Source organism: Carettochelys insculpta, chromosome 17 (genome assembly GCF_033958435.1).
Source record: "Carettochelys insculpta isolate YL-2023 chromosome 17, ASM3395843v1, whole genome shotgun sequence".
In the NCBI taxonomy this organism is placed as follows: domain Eukaryota; kingdom Metazoa; phylum Chordata; order Testudines; family Carettochelyidae; genus Carettochelys; species Carettochelys insculpta.
This window is the reverse complement of record NC_134153.1, coordinates 7,015,923-7,029,319: the sequence shown is the minus strand read 5'-3', so window position 1 is coordinate 7,029,319 and position 13,397 is coordinate 7,015,923. Positions and strand designations below refer to the sequence as shown.

The following is a 13,397-nucleotide window of genomic DNA, read 5'->3' as shown; positions in this document are numbered from 1 at the left end:
TTAAGGACCGCACATAAAACTCGGGAATATTTAAAGTCCATTCAGGTCTGATCCCTGAATACTCAAAGTCCCAGCATATGGCTTGCCTTCAGAATTCATCTGTATTAAACAAACAAACAATAGTGACAACACTGGTAATCCATTACAGTTTTCCTTCTGCCATGCAATTTTTTCAGTGTAAAGCTGCCTAGAATCTGCATGCAGACACACGCCCTGCCATGGAAAATGCAGTTGACAGCCAGCCCAAGCTGGAAAGGAAAGATGCAAAAAGAAAAGAAAATGCTTTCAGCTAATCTATATTCATGTCCTCCTCCAACCAGAAAGTCATGCAAGGTGAGATGCATTGCACTTAGATGCCAACCACACAAATGGTAGATGGAATTTACTTGGTCATACAGTTATGTGCACTGAGTAGACGGGAAAAGAAATGGCTATCCAGACACACACAACTGCGGGAGGTGTGGAACAATGACACTTGCACAAACTGAGAGAGAACGGGGCATTCATACTGAAGAGAAGGGAAAATAAAATGAATCACAAGGTTTTGTAACCTGGACCTAAATCTATGGGAAATAACAGAATAGGCTGGTCTGGTTGGTTCATGTATCAAAATGAGGTAGCCACTCCTGGTTAATATCTATTTAAAACACATTTTTATTTAAAAAAAACCACGACATTACTGCACAGACTTGAATGAGAATTTACTCAGCATTTAACCTAAACACAGTAAATGGTGGACATTTATAATTTAGCCTTTCTTCACTACTGAAATGTGTTTTTACTTTCTAAGGCAGGTTTATCTAACAAGTATCTACTCTGATAAGTGAAAGTCCTATACGAGACTAGCACACTTCGGCTACGTCTACATGGCGGGTGCTATCTCAGGATATAGTGGTATCCTGAAACAGCTGCCCACATCTAAGAAACACACTCATTGTCTCAAAAAAGTTTTTGAGATATAGGCAGGCTATTCTGGCATCCCTGTATGCCTCAAAATAGAGCTTTATTTTAGCATATGGTGCCATTTAGACAGTGCCATATGCCAAAATAGCCTATGTCAAAATCGCCTCGAAATAAGCTACGTAATTTGCACAGTGCAAATTACATAGTTTATTTTGAGGTTAGGCTGTCGTAAAGACACAGCCTTAGGGGCCCAATTCAAAATCCAGTGAAGTGAACGTTCACCAGAAAAGGGGTAAGAAGCAACTGTCTGTGTACAAACACAGCACAGAACAGTTGATTGATACCCTATGTTTTTATGGATATTGATTGTTTAACTTCTTATTAGGAATCTGGGTTTGGTGGGTTGTTTTCATAGCCTGACGTTCTGGTTTTTTATTTATTATTTCTTTATGTTTTGTGGCTTTCCTGCATCCACTGGATTAATAAAAATGGCCGCCGATGGGGTTTTGTCATGTATTTGAATTTACATTCACCTAGCTGCTTCATTTTCTCCTTTAACCTGCATATCACAAAATGCTACCCTGACTGATGGTAATACCAGTCATAGGCAGTGTTGTTGCAGCCTTGCTAGTCCCAAGGTATTAGTGAGACAAGATTGGTGAGGTGGTAGCTTGTATTGGACTGACTTCTGTTTGGTGAGAGAAACAAATTGGTCCAATAAAAGATATCACCCCCCACACACACCTTGTCCCTCCAATACCATCCTAAACTAACTAGCTCATTATACATACATCAACGCAGCTGACAATAACATTTGATCTACTGAACAGTACATTAGGAGGGTAGGGGCAGGAGAGGAAGATGATGTCTCATTGGGAAATGGGGCTGTTGTCCCAATCCACAGTTTATGCTGAGTTCATGAGCTGTCAAACCAGTTGGTTAAAGGTAGGCAGAAGTGCTGGAATTGAACTAATATCGTCAACCAGGTGTTTCTAGTGTGAATAATGGGCAAAAACCAATGGCTGAAAAAATCAACGAAAGAAAATGTGGGTGCACTGGGCTTTCCAAGGCTCGGTTAGAATTCTGAAGAGGAACAGAATTCAAGAGTTAAAGCAGAGGTGAATACAGCCCATGAAGCAGGGAAGAAATCAGGCATTACAGAGCAGAAAGTCCAGGAGAAGTAGAAAGTGGCAGGAAATCACTCCCTACTATAACGTGAGTGGGTAGCAGTGCTTGTTATTGGGGTGACTATATTCATCTCTTTAGTGCTGTGCGTGAAATCTCTGAAAACGCTCAAACTGCATTGGTGCCTGAGGTCTAAACATTGGGAGGGTATTTAGGTGCTGTTGCATTCAATGCCACAAGGCCTCACTGATTTAGGAGCCCAGATCTCATTTTCAAAGGGGAGTCAGGCACTTGGGAGCCACAAGCACACTGAGAGTTACTACAATTCTACCTAAGCCTCTAAGAGCTGACTGGCTGAGGAAGCCTGAGAAGAAACGCCTTAGAAATGAATCTGACTCTTGCAGAGAATCATGAATCGGGTGTTTCCAAAACACTGCTGACTTTCTCAGAGACCTTTACAACAGTGCTGTGCTGTTCTCTGGTGTGGCTGTTTCTAGCACACAGCTTTTGTCACCTGTGTTTTCGGCAGACAGATCTGGTAGTATGGCAGAATATTCTCGAATGCACTATTGCTTGACTTAGAATCTTCTAGAAAGTCCTGACACTGTCTGCTCTTTGGCAATGAAGCCGGGTTTGCCCTGCTTAGCTGTGCTGGAACAGTGCTAAACATGCAGAGCACATCAGTGACTGTCCCCTGTTCTTTATTCACTACTGCAAAGAAAAATCCTACATTCCATTTCAGGCATCCTCACAGCCCATCCTTGCCCCCATGCAATGCTAATCCACTGTTCCACAAACAAGCCTTTCCCATTAGCCATCTAAACATCAGCCCTATGACTGGTAAGAACATCTCTGATGCTCGAGTCTATCTGGGTAGTCTTCAAACGTCTTTCCCTTCGACAAAACAAAATATGGCAAAAATAATTGACGCAAATAGTAAAAGAGATCTAGCTATACCAAAGACCAAGATTCCTTTATGGTGAGAAGTCCCCCATTCTTAAAGACTCCCTCTCGAGATCCTGTGTGGATTTGGAAGTGTTTTTAATTAATGAATTAGTTCCTTTCATCCTCCAGTAGAAAGCAAGAAAGGAGGACATAAAAGAAAGACTACTGGGAAGGGAGGAGTTAGATTTCTTCTAAAAGTAAAAGTTAACAGCGATTTACACTGTCTTTGTGTATGCGGAAGTATCCATCCTTAGAAGTTATACAAATACCCTTGCCCACTGATAGCAATGTCAGAAGACAAGCCCGTGAAAATCGGGGTTTTTGGTTTTTCCATGAGGTGGAATTGTATAATGACAGGTGAGAAAGAAGTGTCATTAATATTGTTACTACTGAAGGTGCCAAAAATGAAACATCTGACACCGCTGATGCACAGGAGGGAGGAACATTCTCCAGTATACACCATAAGGACAGAAAAGTCTGCACTGGTAACTGGGAACATTGGAGATAAGATAAAATTAAAATGTTCTGAAGGAAAAAAAATTAACAAAATCTCTCATTTGAAGCAGACCTTGTGCAAGATATTAAATAATCAATGTGTAACTGACTATGTGCCAGTGATATTTAAATCAGACAGTTCTAATATAAACTCTAAAGAAGCCATACCACTGCCAGTGGGAGACCATTATAAAGATTGTGATTTAAGCTATAGAAGAATATCTCTATTGTGAAGCTTCATCTTCACCAATTAAGCCATGGGATTTACACAAAGGAAAAAATATACAAGTTGCAGTAATTCACTGAGAAAACCAAAGAGCTCTGTTTTAAAACTCTATTGTTACTGCTTTCTAACAAAGAGACAAGGACTGGTGATCTTGAGGATTAAAATGGATTCCAAAAAGAGCATGCATAAATCTCATATCACAAACATGCTGCATCACTCAACTCCCTGCTGCCCCTGTGCTTGTGATCCTGCACTCAGTGCAAGAAATAAATGGGAATTCACTGTCACCATTCAAAGCATGCAAATGCTGGGGATTAGTTGTTCAACCACAAGGCGCCTGTTTGCTGCCTATAAATTCAATGGCGGGGAGAGGAGAGTTTAATCTCATGTGAGCAGGAAAATAATGGACATGTTTATACATCAAGGAAAAAAAAGGAGCCTGGAAATTCCTTGTGCTCCTCAGACAAGTGCGTCAAGGAACACAAGTTTTGGAGAAGTCTTTGAAGCTGGTTAGCAGGCGTGTTGTCAACTGGATAAAAGATATCAGGTGTATCAGACACTAAGGTCGATCTATTTATTCCCCACTTGACTCATATGCAGGATCACTTCAATGCAAATAGGAGATACTCCACAGGATGAGAGACAATCTACCCCCTCTGTCTATTACAACATGTTGAAGATTACTCCTTCTCTAGCTGCGTAGTAGAGGTGCTAGATAGGCAAGCCGTGCTTCCAGAAGCTGCAAGAATAGGAAGGGCCCATTCAGAAGTATTCAGAAAGCCAAAGGAACAATGCTCGGTAGAGGCAGACAGCTAGTGATTTTTCTGTTACTCAATTTGTATTGCTTTACAATAAGGAATTAATTGCACAAAAGCTGCCTGCAGATCAGAGCAGATAGAGAAATAGTGCAAGTTTTTTTTTTTAATTATTCTATTTTCCATCTTTCTTTTAGCTCACTTCTTGACTTCCTGCATTGCTACCTGGCTTGCTAGCCCATAACCAGTGTCAGCATTACACATTTCCCCCTCCTTTTTGATTCTTGTGTGCCACCTTACTGGAATAGGAGAAAGCCTGGGATAGCTGACTTCAGACAAGGACAAGGGGGGCTCTTACATTTGTTTGACTCATCTAGTACCTCTATTAAGCAGGGAAGTGATCAGAACGGGTGGTAGCAGGGTAGAGAGAGAATGAGCCGTGCAGCTTTAGATTAGTTCCGTGCGACGCATTTCCCGTGGTACCTAGAGTTTCCTGAGCAGCATCCACATAGTGATTCTCTGCATGGTTTGCTTTTACTGGAAATGAGGGAAAGTAAAGATTAGACCTGGAAGCAAATGCCAAACAGGAAACTTTGATTATCGTTTCTAGGTATAAAAGACAGATGTTTTGGACGTCTGTGTTTGTGACGGGATATTAACATTTGACCACATAAGAAGAAAAAGGTTTTTGTTTCAGTGGGATTCATGAAAGGAATTGCTCTGTAGTCATTAAAAGCTATTAGAAATAACCCCTTTTGCTCTCAAGTGGTTGCACTGTTTCAACACTTGTTGACTTTACTGACAAAATAAGTGCAACAAGTAGAGCTTTTCATCTGCTTGAAAAAAAATCCCTCCTTAATTTCTTGTAAATAAATTTAACACTGATATTTCAGTTTCTTGATCATGAAGAGCCCATGGTAGTGTCATAGCACAAAAATGATTTTCTCCAAAGTCATTCAAAAGGTTTCTCTTCCAAATATTTAGTTATTTGCTCCTTTCATGCTTACAACAATGCTAGGTGAAATTGAGTGTTAAAAACCCACATCAGTGGAATGTGCCAAATTCCTTCACACCAAGGAATTTGAAAATTCACAAAATCCATTTTTCATATTGCTTGAAATTCAGAACCAGTTCAGGATCAGTTATGGACTTGTTAATGAATTACTAAAACTCCCATTAATCTGGATTGAGTCAACCTTTTCTCTGTGCTCAGAGACTTTCCTACCAGTCGCCATTCACCAAGCTAGGGTTCCCCTGACCTGGAACCGCCTTCTCCATGTAAAAAAGTTACAAGGTCCCCACATGAGAGAACCTGAAAATGCTTCAGACAGATATGCTCAATTATTACCCTGTGATTCTGTAAATAAATTTAAAATTCAGAAGGGGGAAGAGAATCCCTCCCTGACAAATTTGAACTTAGCGGCCTGAGGCGCTCATGTGGAACAACAGGAAGAAGTTGCAAAATTCTTTCTGCCCTGTAGCATCCAACACGAGTTCAGAGAGAATCCACCCTGTCTGCCAAGGTTACTTGGTTGCTTAATCTCTTTGGCTACGTCTATACTAGGAGCCAGTTGGGATGATGCTAGTGTAGAGGGGAGCCTTTTGAAAGGACCCCCTGGACTTCAAAGCCCGTTCTTCCTATTTGGCTTTCGGAAGAAGGGGTTTTCGAAGTCTGGGGGATCCTTTAGAAAGGCCCCTGTCTACACGGGTGGCGTGCAATTCTAAAGTGGCGCTTCCGAATCATGCGTGGCTGCCATTATGCTAATGAGGCACTGCATATTCATGGTAGTGCCTCATTAGCATCATCCCAACTTTCTTATTACCATGCCCCTTTTGAAAGGAAGGGGCTAGTGTAGACATAGCCATTTTCAGTCTCTAAAGAAAACAGTAGCCCCTTCTTTTCAAATAATCTTCCCCCCATGATGGCAAATGATTATTCCCAGATAACACACAGTCACAGCATGAATATCTGAGACCATTTTAATACCAAGATCAGTCTAATCATATAGAGACACACATTATTTTAATAAATATATTGCAGAGGGACCTGATCCTGCACCCATTCAAGGTCATGGTAAATGTCCTTTTGACTTCAATAGAAGTGGGATGGGGAACCACAGCTTGACATCGACCTTTTAATCTGGTAGCGAGAGTTATTTGCACAACTGCAGGTGACCCTAATTCATGTAATCTGCTCCTTCCTACCCCACAGTCCTTAGAATTCTCCTGTTTCCTGGCACTCTAATTTTGGTTGTGGGGTTTTTTTTATACTTATCCTGAAAAATATAAAAGGAAGGGCACACATCTTATCACCAATGCCTAGAGATGGTCAACAAACTATTTTTAAAGAACATCTGGCTTCTATATTTCACACAGGTATCTCCACAGCCCTAGCCAAGCCATACACATGCCCCTTGCTACTTTGGTCAGAAGACAAAAAATAAGCAGTCACAACAGGCCACACTGAATTTTCAACCTGCATAGTATGTGAATAATCACATCCCATTACCCTATTTGAATGGGAAGCCTGGCTTTGCAGGCGTAGTGAGAAAAGTCACACCACATCCCTTCCGCTTCCCTGTTGGCTATCAAGCAGGGCCTCCGACCCACTATATTTCCATCGCTGCATTGAGAAAGACACAAGAGAAGTGTGTTCTTTTCGAGGGAGTGATCATAACTAGTTGCACTGTGAATGAAGAGTGCTGCTTCCCCGCCCCTGTTGTAAGCCAGCTGCAAAGTAGATGGACAGACAGCTCCCAAAGCACTTTGCAATAGAGCGGATCTTATGAAAAGTTAAAAAGAAAAAAATGTAGCCAAATACCAACACAGTTTGTGTCCATCTCTACCTACTCTACAGGTTACAGAGAAATGAGTTTGTTTCTTAATAGCTGATCAGCAAATGACCTTCTAGTGCTCAGTAAGGCGATGAATGCAGACAAGCTGGAGCGTAAAACAAAACAGAAATGGCAAAGCAAAGACAAAACCCATCTCCAAGCTGCGATGCTGAATTCAAATCCAAGGCAAAATAATAGGAATTAAAAGACAGAGAAGTTATTGAAGTGTTACTTTAAATAGTGTAACTGCATTATGCGTAAAGGAGCGCCAACTGTCAGTTCTGTACAGCCCCTAGTACATTGTACATTGGGCTGTGATGCCTGACTGGAGTCCCTAGTATACCATAATATAAATATATATAAATTAATAATTGAATATATGTGGGCACTAGATGCAATTAAAAGGGAAAAATAAGACCACTACAAAGATATATTATTTGACCACAGGTATTAACCTGTGGAACGTACTGCTGCACGATACCAGTGAGATTAAAAGAAACAGGCTTCTATGATTAAGGATAGCATCTGCAGTTAGTTACACATGCTAACATAAAATCACAAATGGCTATCTATCCCCAGACTTCGCAGCATAAACAGAACCTCAGCTGAGACCAAGTAGAGGTTATTTCATATTGCACAACTGGGTGCAGAGTTAGGAGAGGGTGTTAATTTTCCCTCTGAAGCATCAAACAGATGCCACTGTCAGGACAGGGTACCAGATAAGCCAGAATCTTGGGATGAGATCTTGGCTCCATTGTACTCAGTGGTACTGGCACTTTCATGCTTGGTCTCTTCCAGGAAAGCACTCAGTGTTGTTTTCTTTGCTGATGCTATCTGAACTGGGAGGCTGCATTCCTTCTCACTGTAAAGGGTGAAGCCTTAAAGCAGGAGGAAATAAGGTCTGGGCTGTGACAATGTGACAGTGGCAATTAGAGTTATTTGGCAGCTTGTGGATGGAGGACTTTGGAGGTCCTACATGCAAAGAAAAGCTCAGATGAGTGACACAGGCGATCAAGCAGAAATAAAAGTAAAGCTGAGCATTTAATCCTTTTAGCTAGTACCTTAGCTACTTAAAAATCCTTCACCAGACTTTGTCCCAGTAAGATGTTTATTTGTTTCTAGCCCCCCTAACTTGAAAGGTGTGGTGGATGTTTATACCAACACCAACTTTAGGTGGCTCTGGGTGTCTGAGGATTGTCCTGCTATATTTATAATGCTAGTAAATCATGAAAAGCAAATATTTTCTCCTTGACAAAATTTAGCTTGTAAATTATGCTGGGCTGGATAAGATGGAGGATTAAAAACAGTCAGTCTGAAACTACTGCCAGGTAGAACTGGTGGGATACTGAAAACTACACACAATTAACTATGCTGAGCTGGATGGAAAATGAGAAATACTTGTCTCAGATTGTGAGCAATGTCTCTCCCATTTTTCCAAGAAAATGTGTTTAAACAAAAATTTTTCACCAGCTCTTGATGACCTTTGTTATGCCAAAAAAAAATCTGTCATGTACATAATTCTTATTAAGCATGATCTAAAGCTGAGAGATCTTTGACCTGGTGGGGAGTATCCTACTCTGTGATTCATGACTCAGTTCTGGTACCTGCTATCAGTCATGCTAATGGCATCCTCTGTATCTTGCAGTGATGATTTGAAACAGGTATAAAATATGCCAGTACTCTTAAATTATACAGTATATTCCTTGTTATCCGGAATCATATGGGAATGGGGGATTCCAGTAAATCAAATTTTCTGGTTAACAGAGAGGTATAACTATCAGTCAGAAATTTTCACACATTACACGTAGTTGGCATTTTGACGCTTTTTGAAACTGAGCATGTGGGACGCTTAACACTAACTATATGTACATGTGACTTTATTCTGCTTTCACACACACATCAATGACCAATCCCAGATGTACAAAGATTCCTTTGCTCTCCCTACTCTGACCTCTATATAAACTATGAATGACATTTTCTCCTGCTTTTAGTTAAAGGTGCTGTATATCACCCCATAATCTAACTTTTATACACTAAACACAACAACCAGAAATGAGTTCTGGATAATTTTCATACTTTTTTCAGTCAGTAAAGGAAAAAAATGTAGATTGACATTGGTGAAATTTTCTGGTTAACCGAGAATTCTGGTTAGTAAAGATCTGGATAACAAAGAGTATACTGTATTGTGCCAAATCCCACATATTTTCTCATTGAAGCAAAGCTCCACCGGAAATCAATGAATAAAGCTATGCAATTTAGTCCGTCGAGTATAATCAGTTATTGCACAACTGTGTATGAAGCAAAGGAGCAGGGGAATGTTGGAGGGTATCTGGAACTACAGAAGTCCAAAGTCATGGCACGGCATGGGGAGGCAGTGGGCATGGGCAATGGTACATTTCTCCCAAATCCGTGGCTTAGGAGAGTTCTGATGGAGTCCTGAAGAATGTGCTTTGGTTTTTTGGCACAGGGTCTGAAAGAAAGGAAGAATCAGGGCTGGGCTTCCAATCATGGGATGCAGGGTGGCAGGGGCCCAGAACATAAAGGCTATGTCTACACTAGCCCCAGAACTTCGAAAGGGGCATGATAATGAACTTAATCGAAAGATGCTAATGAGGCGCTGCCATAAATATGCAGTGCCTCATTAGTATAATGGCAGCCATGGCACTTTGAAAGTGCCGCATTCGATCGTGCATGGCTTGTCTACACGGGGTCCTTTTCGAAAGGACCCAGCAAACTTTGAAATTCCCTTATTACTATAACCAAATAGTAGTAATGGGATTTTGAAGCGTGTGGGGTTCTCTCAAAAAGGACCCTGTGTAGATGAGCCACATGCCATCGAAAGCGGCACTGAAGTGCCGCAGCAGACATTATGCTAATGAGGTGCTGCATATTCATGGCAGTGCCTCATTACCATCTTTTGATTAGGTTCATTATCTTGCCCCTTTTGAAGTTCTGGGCCTCGTGTAGACATAGGCCAAGTGTTTACATAGGGTCTGCATTATCATTTTGGCGCCCTGATTCTGGAAAGAGGGCATAAAACAGCCCCCTTTCCTGTGGACCCTGGACACATCTCTGCCAAGAACTCAGAAGAAATCAGTCTGAGAGAGTACATGTCTAAGGGCAAATCTGATATATTTCAAGCTTCATCTGCTGCCAGTATCACCCCCATAGCTACAACTCAGAGACCACATACAGTGCAAAGAAGGAAAACCTGACTTAAGGCCCAGCATTACATACATGTGTGACACACAGAGACACATCGCCTCCACCACCGCCAGCACAGAACAAACACATACAACCACGAAGCATGTTTTAATGGCACTCAGCTCTTGGATGGTACATGCATATGTAGCGCGCACACTCTCATGTACGTGTAAAGCACAGGGATGGCATGTTGGAAGTGATACAGACCTGGGTGATGGCTCAGGCTGCTGCTCTTTCCTTTAAACAGAAGCAAGAGTACATTAGCAGTGGCGTCAGGTGGGAAGAATGCTGGTTTGTCCATGGTTAAAACATAACAAAAGGCCAGTACTGAACTGTACAATGAGGAGAGGTGGATGGAAGGAAAGGCACAGAGCATTTACTCCTGGGGCTTCTGGACTGGAGAGGAGACAGCTGCAGATTGACACACCCTTGGGAGGAGACACATGAGACGTCTGGGGTCTAAAAGTCATAACACTCACCTCTTTGTGCACAGATTACTCGGCAGACCCTGCCTAGGCCACTTACAGGAGCAAAGGAGGCTGCCTGTGGTCATACAAACGGTCCTACACCTTTGAAAATTTGACTCCCAGAGTCTGCTTCTGAACAACTCCCCAGGACTTTCGTGGGCCTTTCATAAGCTTTCCTTTCAGCTCTTAAGTATAGAACTGACTGGCACCAGGCATTTCTTGCACCCTACCAGTGGCATTCTAGGCCAGCATCCAGGTACCCAGAATTCTCCAGGGCTGTGCAGGTAGAAAAGCAGGAAGATGGTTTCAGTGTTGGATGCTTTCTGAGTTCTCCCTGCTCTGTTGCTAACCTGAAAGTCAGTCCTGATTTGCTCTTCAGATTCCTCAGGAGTTCCAGCTGGTTCAGAGGTGGAATGAGTCTAAAGTGGGAAAAAGAGAGACAATTACATTCAGGCAGAGATAACATCACATCTTTTTGTCAGAGCATCTCCCCCACCCACCTCCTTTCAACCAATCGGAGCTTCCCATCCTGGTTTGCCAACACAGGGGTTGAAGGGGGCTTGAGCAGAGTGAACAGGGCCTGTTTAAGCCACTTTTCAAAGAACCCAAAAGTAGGCACAGCAGCAGAGAGAGAGCAAGACAGAGGGAGACAGAAAACAATTTTGCTGGAATTTTTGTATGTCTGAACTCTACAAAGATGCCTAGGGAGGTTGTGGAATCTCCATCTCTGGAGATATTTAAGAACAGGTTAGATAAATGTCTATCAGGGATGGTCTAGACAGTACTTGGTCCTGCCATGAGGGCAGGGGGCTGGACTCGATGACCTCTCAAGGTCCCTTCCAGTCCTAGCATTCTATGATTCTATGAGCAGCAGCCACTGTTTCTCTACAGTACTACTATGTTTGGGAAGGCGGGTGTTACAGTGTGTTATTTAGAAGCTGGCACTACTTTACCAGCGGTACCCTGGAGCTGCAGGCTCCAGAGACTAGGGCTGGCAGAGAAACTCAAAGTACGCTGTAGTGTGATGCTGTTGCCAAAAGGCAGACCTCCAGAAAGTGGGAGTATCCTGGAGGAAGAGCCAGAATCTTACAGCGTGCAGGGGGACAGACTTCCAGAGGCTGAGAGTATTCAGGGAAGCTGGCAACAGTTTTTTCATGTTTTTTTTTTTGTTTTAAATACAGCTCAATCCAGTTTTGAATTTGGTTGAATGCTTGATTCACACTTCATGTGTCTGGTCCCAGTGTGGACAAAACAAATATGTCCTCTGCCTGGTATCGTCGGGTAGAACTGAGGTTTTCTCCTCTGCTGTGATATAAAACTTAAGGACTGATCCTATCACCCTGATCACCCACTGATTCAGGCCAAATTTTGCCTATCTGGCTTTATCTCCCTAGCAACATAAAATCTACTCTGGAGCAATGACATGGCAGATCTTCATTGTGCTGCCCACCTTTATGTCAGTATGCAGAATGGAAAGAGAGCTGCTACAATATTTACAGGGCAAAAGAGATGCTCCTGTGACTTCTTGGAATCTTTAGGGATCTGAGAATGGCTCTTTAGATATTTTACAGAGCTGTTCACCGTCAAGTTCTCAGCTGCAAGGGAAGCGGACTGGAGATATCAAGAGACAGGATACATCTCTGTGAAAAACACACAATAGAAAAGAGCAGCATCTGTCTGCTCAGGAACTCTGAGCTCAAGGTCCAGGGCTGAAGGGACAAATCCAGATACTGGTTGTGACTTTTCTTCTTTTTTTGCATGACAGTGGTGTGTCTTTGTCAAGATCTGAAACGGCTCCTTCCAGCACGTCTCCCCAGAGGGCATGACATCAGCACAGACAAGCCCCTGTCTTGCTGGTGACAAGCCAATGGCTTTAGTTAGTCCTCAAAGTCGGGAGGACCAGAGAGGTCACTGTCAGCAGTGGTCTAGAGAGTCCCAGTGAAACAGCATCATTACTGACATGCTTTACCTGAGCTGTCACACGTGCGCGAGGCAGCCTTATTGGCAGAGAACGGGAGTCTTAGAAATATGTATATTCTGGCCTGAAAAAAATGGGCCCAGATACTAGACCGCAAAGCCTGGAACATGTGTAAGGGCTTGTCTTCACCACTGTGCTACAGCAGCATAGATGCATCAGTCGATGTCTAGTGCAGACATCCTACATTGAGCGCTCTCCTGTCAACGTAATTGCTCCACCTTAACAAGAGGCGGAAGCTTTGTTGTTGGGAGAACGTCTCTCGCCTACATGGCCTGGTGGAGACAGAGCATTATGGAGATGTAACTTAAAACATTCAGGGATGTGTTTTTCACTCTCACAGGTGACAGAAGTTACATTGTCTTGAGCATCAGTGCAGACATTCTCGAGCTAGTCAAAACCATATGTGGGTCGTGGCATCCTAAGGCAGCACATCAAGGAATTTTTGCTCATCCAGCAGAAAGCCAT

General features: G+C 42.5%; 1 protein-coding gene across 7 annotated transcripts in view; it reads right to left on the bottom strand.

Annotated features, from left to right (window-relative positions):
• The window catches only part of KCNQ2 (potassium voltage-gated channel subfamily Q member 2), a 126,622-nt gene that overhangs the window by 23,204 nt on the left and 90,021 nt on the right, over nt 1-13,397 (bottom strand). For 6 of the 7 annotated variants that reach the window (XM_075011506.1, XM_075011508.1, XM_075011509.1 and 3 more), the window contains 2 exons: nt 11,305-11,373; nt 10,695-10,724 (listed from right to left, as the gene is read on the bottom strand). In XM_075011506.1, the coding sequence (XP_074867607.1) occupies nt 10,695-10,724; nt 11,305-11,373 (99 nt within the window). Of the gene's footprint in view, nt 1-4,932; nt 4,987-10,694; nt 10,725-11,304; nt 11,374-13,397 lie in introns of all 7 variants that reach the window. The other variant, XM_075011507.1, reaches the window with a different exon arrangement.